The sequence below is a fragment of the Acipenser ruthenus genome, chromosome 21 (genome assembly GCF_902713425.1).
Source record: "Acipenser ruthenus chromosome 21, fAciRut3.2 maternal haplotype, whole genome shotgun sequence".
Taxonomy (NCBI): Eukaryota; Metazoa; Chordata; class Actinopteri; order Acipenseriformes; family Acipenseridae; genus Acipenser; species Acipenser ruthenus.
The window spans coordinates 27,800,662-27,824,855 of NC_081209.1; the positions used below are offsets into that span (position 1 = coordinate 27,800,662).

General features: G+C 46.4%; 1 protein-coding gene and 1 long non-coding RNA gene across 2 annotated transcripts; both read left to right on the forward strand.

The window, feature by feature from the left end:
* Positions 1-3,086: 3,086 nt before the first annotated feature.
* On the forward strand, positions 3,087-5,946 carry LOC131699156 (uncharacterized). The gene is made up of 3 exons (XR_009308062.1): positions 3,087-3,226; positions 5,559-5,692; positions 5,807-5,946. It is a non-coding gene; the product is annotated as an uncharacterized LOC131699156 (long non-coding RNA).
* A 3-nt stretch (positions 5,947-5,949) lies between these two features.
* LOC117428341 (stereocilin-like) lies at positions 5,950-23,907 on the forward strand. The gene is made up of 28 exons (XM_058995644.1): positions 5,950-6,964; positions 7,851-7,875; positions 8,286-8,814; positions 8,919-9,803; positions 11,416-11,478; positions 11,847-11,957; positions 12,081-12,247; positions 12,537-12,723; positions 12,875-12,990; positions 14,327-14,459; positions 14,698-14,880; positions 15,037-15,075; positions 15,159-15,329; positions 15,671-15,814; positions 17,703-17,761; positions 18,147-18,270; positions 18,569-18,651; positions 19,071-19,206; positions 19,401-19,597; positions 19,699-19,789; positions 19,965-20,124; positions 20,298-20,467; positions 20,638-20,793; positions 21,059-21,201; positions 21,499-21,647; positions 22,058-22,155; positions 23,276-23,423; positions 23,764-23,907. The coding sequence occupies exons 1-28, from the start codon at positions 5,950-5,952 to the stop codon at positions 23,850-23,852; spliced, it is 5,571 nt and encodes a 1,856-aa protein (XP_058851627.1). The 3' UTR covers positions 23,853-23,907.
* The last annotated feature ends 287 nt before the right edge of the window (positions 23,908-24,194 follow it).

The window sequence follows — 24,194 nt, forward strand, 5'->3', positions numbered from 1 at the left end:
CATGATTTATACGCATGTGACCGTATCGAATTAAGGGCTGAGTCATACGAGCGTACAGCTAACTGATCGAAGTGAGAAGTAATAGGGAGGGTACTGCATTGTAAAACGTGAATAACAACTTGGTTAAGCTCAGGGAAGAATGTTAAAAGCAAGGTAAAGCAGTACAGCCTTTATATACACTGATAAAGCATTAGCAGGAGTTTAGAGAGTGCTGGGTAAAACAGGCATGGTAGTATCAGGCTGCAAACGACTTCCAAGTCTAGGTACAGCACACAAATATACCAGTATAAAACTTAGACAGGGTTACAAGACTTGCTTGTGAGAAACACAAGAGTAGAGAGCTGTTACTTGTCATTTCAAAGCCTTATTCTCAGCCACCTCTTTGTACTGTCGGACGCAGCAGGTCTAGCTGCAGCTTGGGTGTTTTTCATTTGAAAAAGCTGCAATGAAACAGCAGAAGAGCCATGGGGGCAGAGGGCAGAGATAACAGGAGATGTGTACTGCCTGATAAGATCACAGTAAACGCTTAACCACCACTCCACCCCAGTCATGTGTTTCTTGCCTCTCGGTATGAGGTATTTCTATACAGATGCATGACTGTAGTCATGGTGCTGGACTGCAAACTTTTATGAAGTATCTCTACTTTAGGTATATAAGAAGAGGTTTATTTCAAGCAGGAAACGCCAAGACATGCGCATTAATCCTCACTGACAATCCAGTGAGACTATAATGGTAATAGCATGGAATGAGCCATTGACAGAATAATACTACAGTGAACCCCCATATTATCAGGAATATCAGCATGATATGAACTCTTACACATTGCAATCCATTGCAGTACCATGCCACCACAGCAGTGTGCTGCCAGATCATCAGAGCTGTGCAATATTGGTTCAGATGCATTGTGTTGTCATCGCTGGTCACGCTGTGAATAGTTCTGCAAAGGTTTTTACAGATTAATACACTGGGATTACAATGCTGTCCCTCCCACCTATATTCACATGACATTCTCTAAGAGCCACAGTCGTTCCAAAAACAGCATCCGACAAAATTGGAAAGCACTGCGGTTTGTAAGAGTGCTGCTCTATCCTCTCAGGGATCGTCTGGAAGCATGGACGGAACTTGAGGAGTCAGAACGTGACACCCTTGCTTTTTCTAATCCCTCGCATGTCACTTGCGTTGCTCGTCTGTACCGCCACCCTTCTCTTTCTGTGAATCATTTGTAAAGAGGAAGTATATGATCTGAATGTGACTCAGATACAGCTGCTGTGGTCCACACACACAGAAGGAATAGAAACTTGTTTAAGATGAATTATATATATCCCGCTGTATTAAAATTGCCAGTATTTCATTGGAATTGTCTCATTCATTGCTGGCCACCTGTGGGACTCGGTGCCTAACTATTAAACTGCAGGCAGCCTTCCCCGCAATATTGATTGATGAGTGAGTTCTAACACCTCCAGTTTCCAGTTCATTTCGTAGTCTGTCATTCATTTTCTGTGCTTTTTCCATGATTTCTTTCCCAAGCGTCTCTGCTCTGTGCTGTGCTTGCATGTGCAGCACCGTTACTTTATTACACTTTTCTATGCTTTTTACAATGGAATACCTGCCCTACGAATGTTAAGAAGGACTTGTACAGTCTTTAATTAAACACTATTCTACTTTATCAAGCACTGCAACCCCCTTGTTCTCTGAATGACTTTCATTCCCACTTCTAAGCAGAAAGTTTCCAGAAGGTTGATGTTATTAAAGAAGGGGACTGTTACAAAGATCCTGGAAGTAAATATCTATTGGCCTTTTTACTCTCTTAGATAAATACATGCATTCACAAGTCCTTTTTTTGTTCCTTGACTAAAGACAGCCTCCACGCTGCCCTCTATTGGTAGCTAAGGGGAAGTGAGGAAGGCCGCATCTCCATGGCAACCCGGTAAGTAAGAGATTGCCAGTGCCAGGTTGGTGTGTGTTGTGAGGGACAGGGACAGTAGGCCGAGGTGTTGAGTTTCCCATTTAATATTCCTTCAGTTGACTGAGCCCCGGGCTGCTGAGTGACGGCTCTTCCCTGCGGCATCAATAATAAAGGAGAACTTTATTGTTCACAATCAAGCGACAGTGACACATGATTAAAGAGCCGATAGGGTGGGGGGTGTCCTTTCACCAGCAACGCTCGGGTTTCAGCCTCTCAGACAGCAGACAGACAAATAAAGAGACGGGTCTGTGACCCATTGAAGGGGCCGATTGTCCCTGTCCTCATGTCAAAGGCATGTGTTTGTGCCCTGGCAGGATGAGACAAGCAATATTCCCAAGGGCACTTTCCAAAGTTACACAGGACGAAAGCGCTGAGGAGCGATACAAAAACTGGAATCAACTGGCTCTCCGTGAAGGGCAGAGTGGGATGGATTTTTAAGTAGATTCGAATTGGATGATTGGATTTTAAAGATCCATAACAGTTAGTCAGTCAGTCTTCAAGATGTATGAACACACTCCCAGACCAAACCACTGCATTAACAATACGCCTTCAATAAGCCCTTGATTTAGCATCCATAAAAAGAGCAGCTCTCGAAATGTGATTGCTTGTGGCGATTGCAAGCCATCTCAAAGAACCTTACAATCAAAAGTAACTAAAGTACTGTGTTCAACCTTGTTGCACATTCCAGCCCCCTTAATCTGTTAGGGCCCGGTTGTTGCTCTGACTCCGATGCTGTGGAGGGGGTCCGTACTCTGACAAACAAAGCTTCGGTTCCAGGCCTGCCATTTAACCCACTCACTAACAAGACAAGATAACTTGAGATGACGTGTACTTGCACTGATGGTTCCTATGAATAAATGACAAGACCTGTGAGTCAGTGGTCTGTGCTCAGGGATGGAGGACCAGGTGGTACATGGATGTGCGAAGAGGCTGAAACCTGAAGCCACGGCCTTTGTGCTTCCAGAGCGGGGAGAGAGAGAGAGAGAGAGAGAGAGAGAGAGAGAGAGAGAGAGAGAGAGAGAGAGAGAGAGAGAGAGAGAGAGAGAGAGAGAGAGAGAGAGAGAGAGAGAGCAGGACAGGGAAGGGTAGCACGCACAGAGACAGGGACCTGGCACCGTCCTGCATCCTGACGGATAAGGGGAATCAAGTTTGAAAACATCTACTTTAAAAAGAATCAAGTCCATTTTATTAACGTTCCCAGTGAGACAGAAATGCAATGCTGTTTGGAACGCAGTGAGCGGAGACATCTAGCCATGAGCTGTAAGTACTGTTTGCTTATTCATTTAGATGTCATGTTTATTCAGAGTACTAGAAGGTACCATTGTACCTGTAGCCTGTGCGCTAATTAGCCAGGCTTAACTCTTTGCACTTTGAACTAACTTCAGTTTATAAACACACACTCATTTCAAATTGACAATGCTAACAGTTTCAAGTATTTGCAATTTATTTTATTCACAATATTTCTACATTTTCTTCTATGTTATTGAAAACAGGGAGACAACAGACTGACGTGTTATATTATATATATATATATATATATATATATATATATATATATATATATATATATATATATATATATATATATATATATACAGTACTGTGCAAAAGTTTTAGGCAGGTGTGAAAAAATGCTGTAAAGTAAGAATGCTTTCAAAAATAGACATGTTAATAGATTATATTTATCAATTAACTAAATGCAAAGTGAGTGAACAGAAGAAAAATCTAAATCAAATCAATATTTGGTGTGACCACCCTTTGCCTTCAAAACAGCATCAATTCTTCTAGGTACACTTGCACACAGTTTTTGAAGGAACTCGGCAGGTAGGTTGGCCCAAACATCTTGGAGAACTAACCACAGTTCTTCTGTGAATTTAGACAGCCTCAGTTGCTTCTCTCTCTTCATGTAATCCCAGACAGACTCGATGATGTTGAGATCAGGGCTCTGTGGGGGCCATACCATCACTTCCAAGACTCCTTGTTCTTCTTTACGCTGAAGATAGTTCTTAATGACTTTCACTGTATCTCTTGGGTCGTTGTCATGCTGCAGAATAAATTTGGGGCCAGTCAGATGCTTCCCTGATGGTATTGCATGATGGATAAGTATCTGCCTGTACTTCTCAGCATTAAGGAGACCATTAATTCTGACCAAATCCCCAACTCCATTTGCAGAAATGCAGCCCCAAACTTGCAAGGAACCTCCACCATGCTTCACTGTTGCCTGCAGACACTCATTCGTGTACCGCTGTCCAACCTTCGGCGAACAAACTGCCTTCTGCTACAGCCAAATATTTCAAATTTTGACTCATCAGTCCAGAGCACCTGCTGCCATTTTTCTGCACCCCAGTTCCTGTGTTTTCGTGCATAGTTGAGTCGCTTGGCCTTGTTTCCACGTCGGAGGTATGGCTTTTTGGCCGCAAGTTTTCCATGAAGGCCACTTCTGACCAGACTTCTCCGGACAGTAGATGGGTGTACCAGGGTCCCACTGTTTTCTGCCAATTCTGAGCTAATGGCACTGCTGGACATCTTCCGATTGCGAAGGGAAGTAAACATGATGTGTCTTTCATCTGCTGCCGTAAGTTTCCTTGGCCGACCACTGCATCTACGGTCCTCAACGTTGCCCGTTTCTTTGTGCTTCTTCAAAAGAGCTTGGACAGCACATCTGAAAACCCCTGTCTGTCTTGAAATTTCTGCCTGGGAGAGACCTTGCTGATGCAGTATAACTACCTTGTGTCTTGTTGCTGTGCTCAGTCTTGCCATGGTGTATGACTTTTGACAGTAAACTGTCTTCAGCAACCTCACCTTGTTAGCTGAGTTTGGCTGTTCCTCACCCAGTTTTATTCCTCCTACACAGCTGTTTCTGTTTCAGTTAATGATTGTGTTTCAACCTACATTTTGAATTGATGATCATTAGCACCTGTTTGGTATAATTGTTTAATCATACACCTGACTATATGCCTACAAAATCCCTGACTTTGTGCAAGTGTACCTAGAAGAATTGATGCTGTTTTGAAGGCAAAGGGTGGTCACACCAAATATGGATTTGATTTAGATTTTTCTTCTGTTCACTCACTTTGCATTTAGTTAATTGATAAATATAATCTATTAACATGTCTATTTTTGAAAGCATTCTTACTTTACAGCATTTTTTCACACCTGCCTAAAACTTTTGCACAGTACTGTATATATATATATATATATATATATATATATATATATATATATATATATATATATATATATATATATATATTTACAGTACTTAAATTAAAACAAACACAATCGTATGCTGAAAACAGGGAAATAAGAAATGAAATACATGCACTCTTTTATTATGATTTCCCCTACAATCACACTTTTAAATGATTTTCTATCTATCTCTCTATAGATGCTAATTGCATATAGAATGCAATATATGGTGATAATGCTAACACTTATATAACGTGTCAATAACTGGAAATGATTTGGTCCACAGCAGGGTGTTGCTTGCTTGCATTTACTAGTATGAAAGTCAATGACACAATTATTTTTATGAATTAAAGAAATGAAATTGTGGCTTCTCTACCAGTAATGACAGGCAGGTGTGTTGCAGGTGGTGACATGTGGCAGTGACTGGAGGAGCCAGCAGGTGACGCTGTAGGGAGAGCTCCCGTGTTCACAGAGGAATGGCTGTCCTGCTCCCGCTGTTGGTGGTCTTGCTACTCAAAGAGCCTGTTCACAGCTCAGGTTAGGAGGACAGGAAATAATCCCCATTGATTGTGCGATTGTCCACCATGCTTGTTGATGATTTGTCTATGGCTGTGGTACTGTTGTATTTACCACCGTATTATGCCCCCTCAGGTGATAGATCAGCTAAGCTAGTGGGGGTGTGGAAGGACGTGGCCTCGCTGTGGAGGAGAGGGGGAGTTTGGGACCCCCGCAGAGAGCAGGAGCCCCTGGCTGGGCCACAGGGTCGACGCATCCAGACCGTGGTCAGCAACATCATGGACGGGCTTCACATCCTGGGCCTGCTCCCTAGGAAGAGCATGAGCCTCCCGCCCCCCCTGTCCCCTCCCAGCAGCCCACTGGACCGGAACCACCTCTCAGGCTTCCTCTACAACATCTCCATGTACCTACAAGGGAGCGGTGGGGATCCCGAGGCTGGCGCAGGCCCGTTCCCCTCGGACCAGGCCAGGGAGCAGTTCTGGGGGAACATGCTGTACTCCCTGCTCCAGCCAGAGGGGGGTGCGGGGCTGGACCCTACAGAAGAGAAGGTGCCCCCCAGGCCCAGCTTCAGGATCCTAGAGCTCTTCCTGTCTCTGAGAGGCAGCCAGCACTGGGATGGGCTGCTGGGCCTGGTCCAGACTGTGATGAGCCTCTTTGAGAGGCAGCAGCTGCGCCCCCTGCTGGCCTTCCTCCGGCAGAACTGGGACACCATCAGCGCCCTGCTGGAGACAGCGCTGCAGGCCCTGGTGAGCAGCACCTACGGGCAGGCCAGCGCCGGGATGCAGGGCTTCCTGTGTGCCCTGAGTGGACGCACAGACTGCGGCTTCAACCTGGACTGGCTGCAGCAGCTCTTCCGCTTCATGGAGGCGCGGAACTGGAAGCCGGTCGTCAGCTTCCTCCCGGGAATCGGCAGCAGCGGGGGCCCGCAGGGAGATTCGCCCCCCTTCGAGCGCTTCAAGCCCTTCAGCGTGCTCCCGGGGGCCCTCAAGGGGGATCCCTTGGCAAGCAGTCAAAGCCAGCCCGATTCCAGGGGGCTGGGCTCCGTGCAGACGCTCCTCCTCCAGGCGCTCTCACAGTCCAGTGAGGCGGAGAGGGCGGAGCCTGTGGGGGAGCCTGACCCCGCCCTCTGGCAGCGGTTGGACGGGCTGCAGCGGGGGCTGCTGCGCAGGGTGGGCAGCTCGGTGTATGCCAGCCTGAAGAGGAAGGTTGCCAGGGTGACAGTGTCGCTGCTGGGGGATGTCTCGGCCCTTGTGGGGGTTCCGAAGTCAGACCGTGATGGGAAGTGCTCAGTAGGCAAGTTTGTATTTTCATTTACTAGATCACTCTTCAATAATAAAGTGTAATAATAGGCAGAATGTACTGTATGGTGAAGCACAGACATGTATGGTAAATCATTGCTAAGTAATGTAATGCATGATTATGTGATTAATCAAGATCAAAGAAGTTTCAGTGTAAAGTGTGGCAAACTGCACAGTTACCATGGTAACATTTCTTATTGGCCTACTTAATGGTCCATGCCCAATTTTTTGGTAAACATCTAATGAGCTCAGGGTGCATCCTGAATATTTAAACAAGCTGAAATGAGGCTGCTCTGAGCTTTGAGCTTTATTGCTCCTTGAGGTCCATGAGGAGTTTGCAGCAAGATGAGCCCTATCCACTGTGCCACCTGCAGTGGAGGAAGCTGGCACCTGTGTGAAAGGTGGATGATGAAACCATTAGGCGTTTGAACTGAAGGGTTTGCAATTATTGGCCATTCTGTGTTTATAAAGTTACCATCACAATAAGCAAGTGGGGTGACACACAATACAGTGTGGACCTATATGTTGCAGAAAAGCTTTGTAGTAATGTATCCATTTATAATATAAATGATGCCTTTTACTCAAATGAACAACATGATACTGCCTCTGTGATCCCTGAACAGATACTCACTGCTATGCACCCTATTCTGCATCCAGTCCCTTCTCCTTCACTCTCTCAGCAGTCTCAGTAACACAATATCCCAGGCATTGTGTATTCGAGCGATGTGGTTACAGCAACCCCAATTGTCAGCTTACAAAGGGAAGTTACAGAACACTTTTTCCACATTTCCACATTTAACCTCACGTTGGCCTGTAAGCTCCAAGCGTCTGTGCAAATCCACAAGCAAGTTCCTCATTCATCATTTCTTGTCTCTTTTTAGGTGACTTAAGACAGCTGCTTCTGTGGTAAGTGTTTATTTATAATTTAGACTAGCTGCTACGCACAGCCAGCGCGACTAAATAGTGTGACTGTTCAAATCTCTAAATAGTATATAATTAGTGACTTGCTTGTAGGTTCATGTTCAATGTCTCTCTACCTTGATCAGGGCTTTCTTTCTTTCCAAAGAAATCAAACCAGCAGAAATGTGTATTTAGGAGTGGCAGACAGACAGCTCCGAATTACAGACATAGAAGAAGCTGGGTGTATAGACAGAGTTCTAGAAATACTGAAAATTCAATACAAAAAGACATACTGTACCAATACAGTAACACAGAGACGTGATTCACAGATCCACAGACAGCTGATCAGAGCCACTGGACAGACAGACATGTGCTATACAGACAGTGAAACAGAGCGTCTCTTTTTGTCTGGGCAGGGGGATCAGAAACAACATCACCTGGAATGCCCAGGCTCTCGGCTTCACCTCACAGGGTCTACCCAGCAGACCCCCCTTCATGTCCTGTAGCCCAGCTAGGCAGGGGAGAGCGAGGAGGAGGGAAGCGAAGAGGGGGGCAGCGAGGAGGGAGTCCCGGCAGCACGGAGGAGCTGTGGGGAGACCCAGGGTCTTGAACCCAGAGGAGGAGGGAGGAGAGGCTGATTTCCCGCTCCCCACAGAGATCCTGGAGGCAGCCTGTAATGATTCGATCCCCGGGCTCACCGGGGTGTCTAACTTCACAGTGTTCCTGTACTGTAACCTCTTCGATGGGGGCGGCAGTGCCAGGGAACCTGAGGCGGGCCAGGCTGGGCTGGACCTGCGAGCCACCTGCTCAGACGCTGCCTGGTACCTCTCCGCAGCTGAGGACGACTTCCTGTGGGTGCAGGTGTGCAGCGAGTTCTTCACCAGCGAGTTCAACAACACCGTCTGTGCCAACTCCTCCTTCTGGCAGCAGCGCACCCACAGCCAGGTACCCACACCTGCTTTCACTTCCTAGGCTCAGTGGTGAAGCAGTTTGCACACCCCTTGAACTGCACTGTATGAATCACACCTGCAATGTGCTTCTCATTACAGGCCGCTGCAGTAAAGGATTACTACACCTACAACCAGTCAAACATCGATGAGCTTTGTGTCCAGCTGTCCGGCAATGTTAGCGAACACTCGGGGACGGAGGCTAGCGAGGACTGTCTGACCCACCTCGGGGTGGGGGCTTTGAGCGTCCAGAACTTCAGGAGGTGCTTCCTGCCCAACGACTCCGTGCTGATCTGGGCGCTCTGTGGAAACGTGACCTTGCTGGAAGAAGGCAGCTGGGCGGCTAACTTCTGCTCCAAAAGCCGTCAGAATTCCTCTCATGTTAACGTGATCAAGGAGACTTGTGACTACCGGAGCTGGCCGCCTGGCTCGTTTGGTAACGCCACGCTGCTGGAGCAGTGCCAGGGCGCAGAGGGGCTGAGGGAGCACATCTGCCGAAACACGACCTTTTACCACCTCCTGGTGACCTCTCACCCTTGGCTCCTGGGCTACTGCGCCGACCCAGAAGCAAACCCAGAGGACGACAGGTGCTTTCTGCACAGGATTTTCGACATGCTCCCCGCCACCTATGACTTTGACTCCTCCCAGCTGTGCCAGAACCCGGCTCCCTACCTCCTGGACGCGCTGTACCAGCTGAGCCAGTGCGAGGGGGCCGTGGAGGAGCGTCACGGGTGGATCGGCAGTGTGAACTACGTGCTGCGTGTGGTCGACTTCATTGTGGCTCTGTCCGCAGGGCTGGAGGAGGGGGAGAGGGAGGTGAGGCAGGTGCTGGGAGAGGCCATCCTGCTCTCCAGTCTCCTTGACAACACCTCCTTCTGGGCCACCTTCCGCCCCAATGCCTCTCTGAGCGTGCTCCAGACTGTGGGAGTGTTCCTGAAGACCGAGCAGAACCTCACCCTCAAAGAGGACCTGCTCAGCTGCTTCAGTGTGAGTCCCATCCCCCACTCCCCATGGATATCTTGTATGAATATGATGCTAATCCAATACGGTGCTTTGATGATTTGATTCACGTTTTTAATGCATGACCCAACAGCAGTCTAGAACAGTGTCCTGGATACCAATCTTTACATTTTGACTGGACCTCCAAGTCATGTGACAATCTGTGTGGTACAGTAGGTGTCGCTGTGATAGCAAGTAGCACATACTTAGTGTGAGCTATTAATAAAAAAAAATGTACAAGTCAACAGTATTAGCAGCTCAAATGAAGTGGCTGCTGTGGCGTCAACACATCCCTTCTCTATGGCTAATAAAACAACCATCATTAGTAATTTCTTTGAAAGTACACAAGGAAGATACAATCATCATACCTTATGGTACGAGTTCAGAAAATCGCACTTCACAAACACCAAGGAAACAGTGACAAATACTGGTGCTACAAAGCCCATTTTTGTTAAGTAGCTTTTCCAAGCTGATTAAAAAATATTATGGGTAAAACATACAATATAATGCTCTTTTTAAAAACACATCAGAGTCAACGTGTATTTGTGTTACTGCTGGTTCTCCTGACTCAGTGAAAGCACACACTATGGTACCGTACTGAACTACTAGTGAGTACGAAACTTCACTTTGCAAGCAACGGACAGAACCCGTCCATGACCGATATCGCATCATTCCACCATCCACCAAAATGTGCTGTGTGCAAAACTGAGCAATGAGCATGCTGCTTGTATTGGAGATTAAAACTGTCAGATTCTGCGTTCCAAGTCAGGCTTACAACACATGCAGTTAAAGTGTTTCTTGTCTTAAGTATCTGCAGGTCACACGATGTGTGCGGATGTTCATTCTCCAAGACGAGCATTATTAATATTAAGATCAGCGTCCTGTTCTGACTCATGTAAATCTTTGCGTCTCTGTATCAGCTGTCACTCAAGGCCCTTGAGGACCTGCCACTTCTCTCACTTACTGCGAGTAATAGCCGATTTATAAACGTACTCAATGTAAAATCACTGTATTTTTTTAATATTTGTAATGTGTCTGTTTTAAATTCACTTGAATGAAAAAGCACAGTGATTTTTCAGTTCTGTTTTTTTCTTCTTGTGCTTCAGTTTTGTTTGCTACAGTTTGCTTTGTTTTTGTAATGGTGAAACACAATGTTTGGCTCTGCTAACACAGACACATAAGAATACAATAGTGTGGTTATGGCAGGGAAAGAACTCCTGCAGTAACAAATCAGTAAAGAAGGCAGACTAGTAAAAATGAGACAGTTCCTCCAAAAACTCCTTTAAACCCAGTGAAGAACTCTCAAACCGACAACACGTGTAAAACCTTGACTTTGCTGTAACCAAGAATTTTGGCCCTAAACTAAAATAACTGTTTACCCCTGCTTTATTTATTCCATCAAAACAAACTAATTTGTGATTAGTTACATTTTTCATTGCGTGGCAGTGTTTGCATTCCTGTGCAAGGGGGAGATGTTTAGCTCCTTGTTAGTTCTTGGATATTGCTTGTGTTTGGTCTTTATTGATTCATTAAGAATGAATGAATGACAAGCTTGGCTCATGTCTCTGATCCTCTTCTCCTCTCCTCCCTTCTCTGACAGCCTGTGCTCTGGGACCTGATTCAGAGAGAACACAACTCGTCAGCTCTCAGAGTCCTCTTCCAGGTAAAGGACAAGAACATGTCTGTCTATCTTTGTTTGGAGGAAGAGAGAGACATGAAAGTGATTCGGTCAAGTTACAAATCAGAAAAGATCGTAGGAGAACTGGGCCTGTATTTCAGTTTGTCTCAGACGTTGGAGAATGTTTGGTCATGTAGCAGAATGATCTGGATTCATTTCCATTGTGTTTTATGCTTGTGAATCTGGATTCATCCCCATTGTGTTTCATCCTTGTGAATCTGAATTCATCCCCATTGTGTTTCATGCTTGTGAATCTAGCTTCATTTCCATTGTGTTTTATGCTTGTGAATCTGGCTTCATTTCCATTGTGTTTCATGCTGTATGTTGAACTGTCTCTGTTTCTGCCTCCTCAGGAGTACCTGCAGATGCCTCAGGACAACTTTCGCACACTGCTGATGTCAGCCGAGAACGACGCTGTCAAGAGATTTCTCTCCCATATGCATCAAACCTGGGATCAGCTGCAGGTGGGCAATGGATGTCTTGTTGCTCATTATTAGTTTGCAGCGTTGTAGAGCTTGCGATGTGTTCAAACCAGCATGGGTGTTGGCTTCCTGACCTTTACTGACCTCTAACCTTTAACCCCTCAGGTTTCGCAGCAGGATGAGCAGGCCATGGAAACGATGACCTCAGCCTTCATCCACAAGTTTCCCCGCGTCACCCCTGACCTCTTTGTCGACCTCTCTCAGTTCATCCCCTTCATGTCCGTCTCTGACATCATGAGCTTCCCAGCCTCATTATTGGTCAACGACAGCGTGTGAGTAATTGCCATTGGCGTGTATTTGGAGTCCGAGCTACAGGCAGAAACCTACTTCTTTGAATTATTATTTATTTATTCAAACATCATCATTGCATTTCCCAGTGAGTTTAAGGGGATAGCTATGACTGTGATAGTTATAATATTGACCAACACGGTTGTCTTTTGTTTTAGTCTTACCACCGCTGCACGCAGCTCTTGTGAATTACTTGGCCATGTTGCATGTGTGTGAGAAATCTCAAGAGTTTCCAGATTGATTTATTCATTTCTCTGTTCTATGGAGGTGCAGTTTGACAGCGATCCGAGATCACAGCCCTGAAATGAAGTCTTCACAGAAACGGGCCTTCATCAAGAGGCTGCTGCAGTCCCACTTGTTCGGGGAGGTCCCTTCATGGCCACCATACTTCCTGAGCTCCATCCTGCCACTCCTACCACACCTGCCACTCTCCCACTTCCAGCAACTCACAGCAGAGCAGGTAGGAGAAGAAGAGGGAGACTGAGCCCCTCAGGGAATAGATAGATACAAGAAGGAGAGACACTTTCTAATATAGATAGATACTTTCTAATATGTGTGAATACTAAGCTGAAAATGCCCATTTTAGTGAGACGTGGAATGTGTATTCTCAGCTGAGCCCCCTAGTGGAGGTGCTGGGGAACAGCAGCCTGGACTCGACACGAGGACACCACCTTATGCGCACAGTCTTCAACAAGAAGAGGAATCTGACTGCGGACGATGTGAAGAGGTACAAGAGCGCCCTCTGTATGCAGGTTCTGCTGTGATCCTTACTGCTCAGGCATCATGTTTCTGTAGCAGATACTGGGGTGAAATCCCTTTAAAGTGTTATTGCTTACCTTGCTACAGGCTTTGTTCATTTCGGAAAGTACATATTAGTTATTTTTATTGTATTTTATTATATGCATTTGCTATGTACACCAGGGGTTCCCAAACCCCGCAAAAGTTGCGCCGCAACACGAATAAGTTTTGCAAAGTATAAAGAACAAAAAAGTGACGTGGGCTCCGTTTTGAGGTGCTGGAACGTTTTTTTTTTCTTTTGTAGAAACGTTTTCATACTTTTTGTATTTGATAACATTCATTTAAAAATTCAATTGATGCCTAGGATGAATACGTTTTTGTGACTAATTAGCTATTAACATTTAAAATAGTGAGTACTTTGATATATGTTTGAATAGTAACTAAATCAAGTTATTTATCAGACTCATATATCTTGTTACATACCGGTAATTGATTTATTAAAATGTTTTCTTGGCTAATTAAAATTTTGCTGCAGATGGATTTATTTTCATAAGTTTTCTTTTCTTTAATGGCTCAGCTGCGCTCCGATTATTTTTTTTCTTGGGGGTGAGTGGGGGGGGGGGGGGGTGGTGGAGGGGGGATGTTGAAAGCCAACTGAATTAAATTTTGCAAGTTGTATTTTTTTGCACAGAGTAGTGGCGAAAAAAGTAACTTGTGCAAGGCTCTCGTTTCATTATTGTGCGCATTCGTCTTTTGTGTGCATGACAGTTCAGCGTGAGAGGTAACGGCTGGACGTTTTCGTTACACAGTGTTCAGAAATTCGGATTTAAGTTATGTATTTGTGCACACTGGACTGGTTTTACTCAAAGTGATTCCTGTTCAGGTATTTATGAATGGGAATAATAAGACATGCACTTCTTGTTTAATGACCAAGAAAAAGAACTGCATTTCAAAAATGTTCAGTTATACAAAGCTGCCTAATTTAAAGGTTTGATAAACGTCTGCTTAGTTTTTGCAATTTATTTTATTTACTAAAATTAAAGTGTTTCTTTTTTTTTCACTCAGTGCATATTTTATGTCATTTCCATCTTTCACAATATTTATTCAAATGAATAAAGGACAGTTTAGATTAGGGTTATTTATAAAGTTACAGGTTTAAACATATACAGTGTTTTTAATTTGACATTTTCCCAGGAGTGCTAATAGTGGGCCGCAGTGCCTGATGCAGCTGAACAGGTGGGCCTCAGATAAAAAAGTTTGGGATACCCTGTACTAGACCACTTGATTTTAAATTCCTCACCTTGCAGTGTTCTCCTCTCTCGCAGGCTGGGGGCGCTGCTGTGCTCTGTGAACCCAGAGGATCTGAGGCCCCTCCTGTCAGCCCGGCCCCTGCCCAGCCCGCTGAGAGAGCGCCTGCTACAGTGCGTGTCTGATGGGCTCACCAGCGCCACCGGCAGGGTGAGAGAGGCACTGCATTATCATACTGCCTCTATCAATCAATCAGTCTTTCTGTACAGCGGCTGTCTGTCTGCATGTCTCTCTGTAAAGCATCAAACCTGTCAGCCTTGTCTGTCTTCCTGGCTGTGTCTTTCTGTCTCTGTTTGTTAGTGTGCCCATGTACCCATTGGTTTGTCTGTCTGTCTGTCTTTCTGTATATTTCTACACCAGGCTTTACGGTAGCACTCTCTGTCCGCAGCTCTCTCACTGGCTGCTCCTGGCTCTCCGACCCCTCAACGTCAGCGTCCTGACCACCCCAGAGCTGGCCTCTCTCCATGGGATCCTGCCCCAGCTCGGAGCTTCCTTCTTGCAGTCACTCTCCACACCGCGGCTCCTGGACGTCCTGGCGGACCCAGACCTTGCAGACTTTCCCCCTGCACAGGTAAGACAAGCAGTCGGAACCGCTCAGCGGGGAGCTTGAGGCAAGCTTCCAGTTCTGTCAAAGTCTTCTCAATGTTACTCATTTTACTTCAGTACTGTACTGTGTGCCAGCATGCTGCTCCTGACTTACTGCAAATATGTCTTCTCTTTGTTTTAGGCCTTTCAGCTTTTGACAGAAATAATTCAGAATACAAATGTAAGTACTGTATGGTCTGAACTTTTCTCCTGGCCTCTCTCCAGTCTCCCGTTGTTCAGTCTGTACACTGTCTCTCTCTCCAGCTCAGCATTGCCTCTCTGTGTCGCTTGCGCCCCCTGCGCTCTGGGCTCAGCCCCTCAGTGCTGCGAACCCTCTCTCCGCCCAGCCCATGGGGCGCCTCTTGTGACTGCTGGAGATCCCTGCTGTCCGAGCTCTCCCCAGCACAGAGAGCTGCAGCGCTGGACTCGCTCCGGGTAAGCAGGGCAGTCCAGCTCCTTCCTTCAGATCAGCCAGCCAAGGTCTGTGTTCGGATCAGTGCACAACAACCTGTACAATCTTCCATTACTTCTGTGTAAGGAAAATGAACTACAGTACAGTAATTCATTACATAGCTGTAATGCTTTACATGTCCACCAGGTATGTATACTTATTAAAATCTGCTGGTCTTGCGTTGACAATACTAGGTACCATATTCTATGATGTTACTCTGCGCTAGCCATGTGTCCCTCTGTTATTACAGTGTTCATTTACAGTATGTTATTCATTCATTGCTGCCAGCTGTGTGCTGTTGTAACTGTAGTCCTGCTGTCTGCAGCCCTTGATGAACGGTTCTCAGAGCTGGCCCCCTCAGATGAGCTGCCTGGTTCCATATGTGCCCCTGAAGGAGCTGGCACTGGACGGAGCAGCAGTCCTGAGAAACAGCGCCCTCTACAGGCACCTGCCTTGGTCAACGCAACAGGTACTGCTGTGAAGCACTACTCTGGTGCCGTTAGTAACTCTTCATAAAACCTACATCACACCATGCATTTGAGCTGTACATTTCATATTGCAGATCAGTGCTTTCTGGATCAGTTGCCTTTGTCACCAGGAATAAGTCATGTATTTGGAGTCCTAAAGGTTACATGATAGACTCGGATATAATGCATTTAAAAACAACAAAACATGGCACAAAAAATGACCCCATCCTTTCCAAGCTGAATATATCTTGAGTCCTAGCAAGAAGTTTACTGCTGGTACCTTAAATGAGCAAAAGAGTGTGATCACTAGGGGGCAGTATCGTTTCAAGTCAGCTGAGTGTAATTTCAATGGCGTGCTTTGCGTGGACGTGTCTGTGTGTGTGTATATTGTGAAAGGTAGGGATTCACTGAGTGTAGGATGGCCGAAGAAGTATAGTGTGAGGACAGAGACGGCCGGACCACAGACGTCACTATTCAATAATCAAAGAAACTAAAAGTTCATCAAATAATAACACAGCTGAGACTGCACTTCCCAGACTTGCCACTGGGAGCTCGACCCCTGGATCACCACAAAGGCAAGTGAAGTTATTGTTATTTTAGTTCACTGTTTGTAGCCTTGCTTAAGGTTAACTGGCTTCTTCCTTTTGCAGGTTCCGTTGAATCCCCCCCACAGAGGGCGCTCGTGTGGAAGGTAAGTAGGATCCCCTAGTGGAGAGCTGGGGATTGCAGCTTGTGTGTGGTGTGGTCCCAGTGCTGCCCCCTTGTTGTCAGCAGAAGAAGGTCAGGTGAGTACCTGTCCTCGTACCTGCAATTATTCAGCCTGCCCCTTTTAAGAATTTGTAATCCAACGTGTTTTCTTTGTTTCAGGTTGCAGTTCCTCACTTGTGTTTTTAAAACATCCAACCCGGCTGAATTGCTGGTTCCAGAAAGCTGTGCCTTGCAGAGCTGCCTCAATAAACAGTTCAGAATAAAACGCGCTATAAACCATTTGTCTGCGTGTTTCCTTTGACTTTGTTATTTTTTTCTTTTCAGGCTACAAACAACGTTCTCCTTTATATCTCAGGTTTGCTTCTCCTCCTGAGAGGAAGTTTTATTTTTAGTTGTTGGCGGCGATCTTCTTTGTCAACAACCAGTTGTTAAATCACATTATGCATTTATTATCTGAGAGACTGGTATCACTCGTGTTGTTTTCCATCTACACAGAATAAGCAACGTACGTTTCACTGTGTTACTGGTCCACATAATAGATTGCCTTTATCTGCAATAAACTTTTGTCCATCCACTTGTCAGATATTTGCACATTCGCATCACTCTGCACGTTATCTTTGGGTTCGTTATTTCCACACAACAAATTCAGCTTTCTTTAACACCGGTCAGCGGATTTACTTTACAGACTTTTAAAAGTTGCGGTAAAACTTTCATAAACCATAACGTTTGTCCTTGCCAAAGTAACTGCAGATAGAAGATAACGTTGCTTCTCCTTTCCTTTGGTGTTTCATAAGTTTTTTTTTTGTTTTCAGTATCTACTACGTGTACTACACTTGGAACTGACTGCCTAGCGCAGCGCCATTTAAATTTACCTCCAGCTTGCCTGCATTTGTTTATATATATATATATATATAATACAGTTTCTTACAACTGTGGAAAATTATTTGAATACTCTCTAATTAAAGGATTCAGTTTAAGCCCTTGCTTTAATGGGATTGCATGACCTGCTTCTTCATCGAGGTCTATCTCTCTGCTGCGCTCAGCAATTCAGGTATCCTATGCATGAAAAGCAATGTGTCGGCCTGGATTTATAGCATATTCAATCACACTGTCTGTATCTTGTATTGTCACGAGCAGCAGTAGCAGTCCATAACTCTCTTGGTTTTTGTTTTTTTCTCCCAGGCTCAATTCCTTCTCAGGAAAACCCTTCAGTCTTCCAATCTTACCAAGGAAACAGTTATGTAAGTAAAGCAAAGTGAACTGTCCCTCCAGCACTGACAAAAGAGTGAAAAACAAGCCCTCAGTTTCATTGATCAAGGTTGCCTAGTTACTTCTCCCAGCACTGCAACACAACCAGTTCATTTCACACCCAGGAAGCCCAGTACAGAGACAGCAGAACCTCAGCATGCAGTGCAGAGAGCCCTGATCCAAACTAAACAAGACTGCATGTTTACACATGTGCTTACCCACTACTGGCACTTCATTTCTCTCTCTATATGTTGTTGTATATTTTACAGTCAATAATATAACCTGTGCTTTGTGACCCTGTTGTGGACGTGCTCACTCTCTGTCTAAATTCTCTGTGATGCTTCTGCGTTGTGTTTCCCTGACTACGTGTGGCTCTAGGACCCTGGGGAACATCGCTGGCGGGCTGGGCTGTGATTGGCTGCGGCTTTGGGCCAACGATTCTGATTTCACAGAGCTGCTCCGATTCCTCAGCGACCTGCCAGGAGGGGTCCGGGCCAGTCTGGTGAGAAGAAGGGCACTTCAGTGCTTTCTGTTACTGTTTAAAACCGTTCCTCTGGTTATCAGAGTGCTGGAGACTGAACCCTCCTGTATCCACTGGGCACATGACATTGAATTAAGGACAAGTAGAATATTACATTACTAATAGCTTTGAGAACAGCATACTTGGTGTGTTTATTGAACACTGTTGTAAAGTAGATCTGTAGTGACCTCAGTCTTTCCTAGCATTAGCGCTAGTCGGCCTGTAAACCAGAGAAACAGTTTCCACTTTATTCCAATACATCCTTTGGTTTTGTCCTCAGAGAAAATGTATCATTGAGGAAATCCAGAAGAGACCAGTAATAGATCTTGACCAGCTGGCACCACAATTCTCTGCAGACTTACCGTAAGAAAGGTTTCTTTTTTACATTGATTTGCAGTGGAGCAGAGTGGACGTGATTGTGACCTAACAGCACCCTGCATCCTGGTCCCTCCGCTCTAACCACTAGACCACACTGCCTCCCAATCCCTCAACTCAAACCACTAGACCACACTGCCTCCCAATCCCTCAGCTCAAACCACTAGACCACACTGCCTCCCAATCCCTCAACTCAAACCACTAGACCACACTGCCTCCCAATCCCTCAACTCAAACCACTAGACCACACTGCCTCCCAATCCCTCAGCTCTAACCACTAGACCACACTGCCTCCCTCCCAGCCTCTCAGCTCTAACCACTAGACCACACTGCCTCCCTCCCTGCCCCTCAGCTCTGAGCCCCTGCTGTTTCTGGTATGTTGATATCACGCTTGTATTTTTGCCCAGTGTAAGGATGATTGAGAGCCTGTCCAATGCAACGCTGGCATCCATCCTAGAGCACATCACCAAACACTTCCCTGATTTCTTGAGGCTGCCACCCCACAAGCAGAGCATCCTGGCAGAGAAGGCCCGGCTCATTCTGGTGAGTGTGTTCTCCCGCTGGGGAGAGAACCCCTCATCGTGCTTCACCGATACACTTGCCTCCAGGGTCCATTCTCTTGGTGGCACTGTGTGCTTCAGTTCAGAGGGTGACAATATCTTGCTTGACAACCAGCAGGAACAGAGCTTGCCCATTGATAATGAGTCCTCCTGATCAGGAACCCCTTCTCTCTGCAGGGTGTCCCCCCAGAGGGAGGGATCTCGGGGGTCTCTATGGACCTGCTGGGGCCCCTCCTCCCCTTCCTGGACCTGGGTGTGCTGGGGGTGCACCGCGAGGCCCTGCTGCTGCGCCTGGACGAGGTGAAGGGGTACTGCCTGCCGCGGGACGCCCTGCCAGAGATTGGGCAGCTCTTGACAGAGAGGGGCATGCTGGGGTAAGTGGAGCACAATTTCCTCATAGTAAGCTGTATTAGAACTGCACTGGGTAGCTCTTTTCCCAGAAGGCTTTGCTCTCAGACGGTTTCCTGTGTTGCAGAGAGACGTCAGGCTGGACGCTGGCACAGATGGAGCATGCTGGGAGACTGCTGTTCACACTGTCTCCTCAGGAGATACACAGACTGCCCACGGTAAGAAGCTCTCTGAAAATGTTCTGAACTGATGTCTGTACTGTGCATTTATGTCTGTGTGTCCTCTTCCTGTCTGCTTGTGTTAGAGTTTCTGCTAAGACGTGCTGTTCAATTACGTGTAATTATTTTGATTGCATTAACACAGCCTGTGTGCGTGTGTGCGTGTGCTTGTCAGGTCGTGGTGAGCCCTCACTCTGTGGAGCAGGTTCTGGATGCTCAGCGGCGCTGGAAGGGCAGTGAGGTGGGCCGGGCCTGCATGAGGATGGACAGAGAGAGAGAAAAGAAGGAGAGTCTGGTCGCCAGGATCGTCCACAGAGGAGGGAAGAACAAGAAAGGTGAGGACTACAGTCACCTGTACTGATGGATGTGACCGATCTCAATTTCTAATTGAAGATGTCATTTTAACTCACTGACAGTGTACAGTACACTGGGTATTTTGAATCTGTTTTTGTATCACTATTGAAATGGTTTCCAATGTTAATAGCCCCTTTTTTTCTGTGTATCCCAGATCCCATTCCAAGCTGTGCGGATATCAAGGGGACGTTCCCAGCAGCCTGGAGCGCGGCTCAGCTGTCGGGAATGTTGGAGCCGGAGCTGAGGGAGTGTGTGGAGACCCTAGGGCAGGACCGGGAGCTGAGCTCGGAGCAGCGCAGGGCAGTGTGGGCCAAGTTCAAACAGGTGGGCACACTCATCGTATCTATCACTGTAATGAAGACGGAATCGACTGCCAGGCTCTCTTTAGTCTAAATGACATCCCACATAGTTTAGTGTTCTTGTAAATAGATTTCAACTTCATAGGAAATGCATCTAGACTTGACCAGACTGCTGTGTTTGCTGTCTGTCGACAGATTTACGGCCCAGTCAAAACCATGAGGGCCGAACAGATCCTGCAGCTCGGCTGCATAGTTACCCAGCTGAGTGAGAGGGAGCTGCAGGAGTTGGACCTGTCAAACCTGGGGATCCTGGCTTACCTGGGAGGGATGGAGGAATGGAGCCCTAAACAGGTACTTTTAGGTGTCAAGCGGAGACTAGTTTCAGCTTTCTGAGTTAGAGGGCCTTCTTTCTAACACACCCACTCTCTCCTATCTCCAGTGGAAAGCAATTGCATGTTTTAAAATACTTGATCATGTCCTCGTTGGCACAGCCTGTTCGGGGGTGGCGCATTGGGACCCGAGTTTGAAGTGAATGCAGTAGGAACTATAAAGAGGTGTGTTTCTATTGTAGATGAGAGTGGCAGTGCTGCTATAAAGAGGTGTGTTTCTATTGTAGATGAGAGTGACAGTGCTGCACTTCCTGCGGAGCAGTGGCCAGACGGTCGAGGGCCTGGGTGTGACCGAGCTGGCCTCTCTCGGGTTCCTGCTCTGCGGAATGTCCCCGTCCGAAATGGGCAGACTCGATCCCCGGACTCTCAGGTCAGTCAGCACGAGCTCTGGGCAGGAGGTGGGCAATGCCTCGACCCCAGGACTCTCAGGTCAGTCAGCACGAGTTCTGGGCAGGTGGGCAATGCTTCGACCCCAGGACTCTCAGGTCAGTCAGCACGAGATCTGGGCAGGAGGTGGGCAATGCCTCAACAGATACTTGAGGATTCAGCTGACCCAGCCATTACCTTGAACATTAAACAACAAAAAGCAGTTTCTCTGGCAGATAACAGTCAGGGCCTAACCCTAACCTAACCCTTACTCCTGCCGTCACCCACGTCTCCCTGGCAGTGCGGCGGCCCTGTTCCTGGGTGAGCTGCCCCTGCGTTGCTCGGAGCTGCAGTCCGAGACTCTGGCCACACGGCTCATGACCACACAAGCCTTCGGACCGGTCAGCGAGTGGGGCCCAGAGGTCTTCACTGAAATCGGGACCCTTGCAGGTAGATGTCAAATTGGGAGTTTGTCAAAATCTGGAGGACAGTGAAGAACGTGTGTCTATCAGCTGTCATAGTATAAATCCTCTTTCTGATGGACCAGTTACATACTGTGCTGCATCGGTTTGAATCAATACATGCATTAGCTAAAGGGCCCTATTCATATCAGCTGTGTGGCTGTGTTGTCTGGTACCTGACTGCAGTGCTGTATTGGATTCCCAGGACACCCTTCTAAAGGTGTAAGGAAACTGATACCAGGTTTATAAATGAGTTAGTTTCCCAAATTGATTCCAATATTCAATACATATAGCTTAAACATTATCATGAGACATAATCATGCAGCACATGGTTATAATCACTTCCCTTATTCCTTACAAAGGATACAGTGCTCTCAATGATTTCCTGGTTGATTTCAGCTGGTTTATCGGACATGGTGTTATCCTCCCTGGTCAGAGAGCAGCTGGAGGGGCTGACCCCAGCAGCCATTGCACTCATCGCCCCTAGCAAACTGGCAGTAAGTATCCCTCCTCTATATGGACCTGAACTGTAGTCCCTTCAACGCTACATTTCACTGTAGACAGAACTGATATGAACCTAATTAAGCAGATTTGTGGTCATTTGAACCGGCTGGATACTTAAGAACATAAGAAAGGTTACAAACGAGAGGAGGCCATTCGGCCCATCTTGCTCGTTTTGTTGTTAGTAGCTTTTTGATCCCAGAATCACATCAAGCAGCTTCTTGAAGGATCCCAGGGTGTCGGCTTCAACAACATTACTGGGGAGTTGGTTCCAGACTCCCACAATTCTCTGTGTAAAAAAGTGCCTCCTATTTTCTCTGTGCAAAAATCCTGTTGATTTGCATTCGTTTTGATGCGTGTTTCTGTTCAGAAACGTGTTAATAAAATGGAGCAGCTGTTCTAGTTTTGATGTGTATTGAGACCCCTGATAACACTCTTGGTATAAAAACAATTCCCAGTGTGTGAAATATACCAGCGGCTGGCTGTTTTATTTGTTTTTTAAACAGCCCTAAAGTGTCCACGTCATTCTCTTTGTCAGACGTCTAAAGGAATCTTTTGGCAGCAGTGTTAAAAAAAGTCATCTAGGGGGCATTTCTTTAATGGGATCTCCATGGCAACAGAACTAGTTCTCACTGAAGGCAGAAACACCACAGCCAAGGTCCCCAGGCTGAGCTTTTAGCTTAAGCTTCTTGGAGTTACTGTATCGAATATTTCATAAATCATTATATACATGTCAGCCTGAATGCCATTTCACAGACACTCCAATACGTCTTATTTAAGTCTCAAATTATTTTACCAATAAAAAAAAAAAAAATCCAGGCGAGAATGTCAATGGTGAGAGTGTAGCGGGCAGTGTTGTGTGATGCTGTGCCGTTACGGATTCTGTCCCCTGTCGGTGAGATGAGCAGAGGAGCCCGGCTCTTTTGCATAGTGGTTAAGACACTCACTTTGCGGTGTGCGGGGTTGCCAGTTCACACCCTGTTACAACAGCAAAACAAAATAATTGACAATATACTGTATGTACAGGGATATATTATAAGGCAAAAGACCTGGGGTGATACTGTTTAGTGCCTGAGCCAGCAGATCTGAGTGAGCAGCCCTTCTCTCTCCTCTCAGGTGGTGCTGAGCACGGCTCAACTGTCCTGGATGACCCCCGAGCAGGCAGGAGCGGTGACCCCTGCTCAGTGGGCGGAGCTCAGCAGTGATCAGAGCCAGGCCGTCGCCATGGCGCAGTACGAAGGAGAGCTAATGCAGGACCCTCGGGGTAAGGGCACTCCCTTTATACACTGCTGGGAGGTAGATCAGGATAAGAGGAGATGACAAAGTATACTCCCTTTACACAATGGTATACCATATAATGCAGTGCCATCCTGTGGATGAGTGTTGAAACTGCATCAAGGATCTTAAAGGAGAAGTCCAATCTGAACTTTGTGTACACATATATTTATGATTTTATTTTTTTACGAGCACCAGTATTAAATGATTTTAAATCAACAGACAGTTATATTTTGTAACCTTTAAACTGCAATCTAACTACAGTAGGCACTGTCACTCGATTTGTGGACCAGTCAGTGATCCCCTTGTCTCTCTCGCTCTCTCTTCAGGGAGGAGCTTGGCCCCCACACAGCCCTCACCTGACAGCACCGCAGTGTGGCTCCTGGCTCTGGGCTCTGTTCTGTGTGCTCTGGTCTGAACTGGTTTGCAAGCACTTGGTGACTCTATTCTGCTTTCATCTTCTTTGCTTTTCTGGGGGTAGGGGGGGGGGTGTGGAGGGGGGGGGGGGGGGGTGGGGGGGAGTGCAGTAATACTGTTTATAATAAAAGAGCTGAACCCACAACACTGTCTTGTTGTTTTGCTTTGGGTTACCTCTAAGGGGGAGGGGAAAAACACTTAAATGCCCTGAAGGAAACACAAAACAATGATTTGAAATCAGAGCTTACCAAATGAATCTGAAAATGGTAAATCTGAAAAGCAACATTGCCAAAAAGGTAACCTTCTATATGTTGTATTAATTAGAAGTGAAGCACCTAACTTA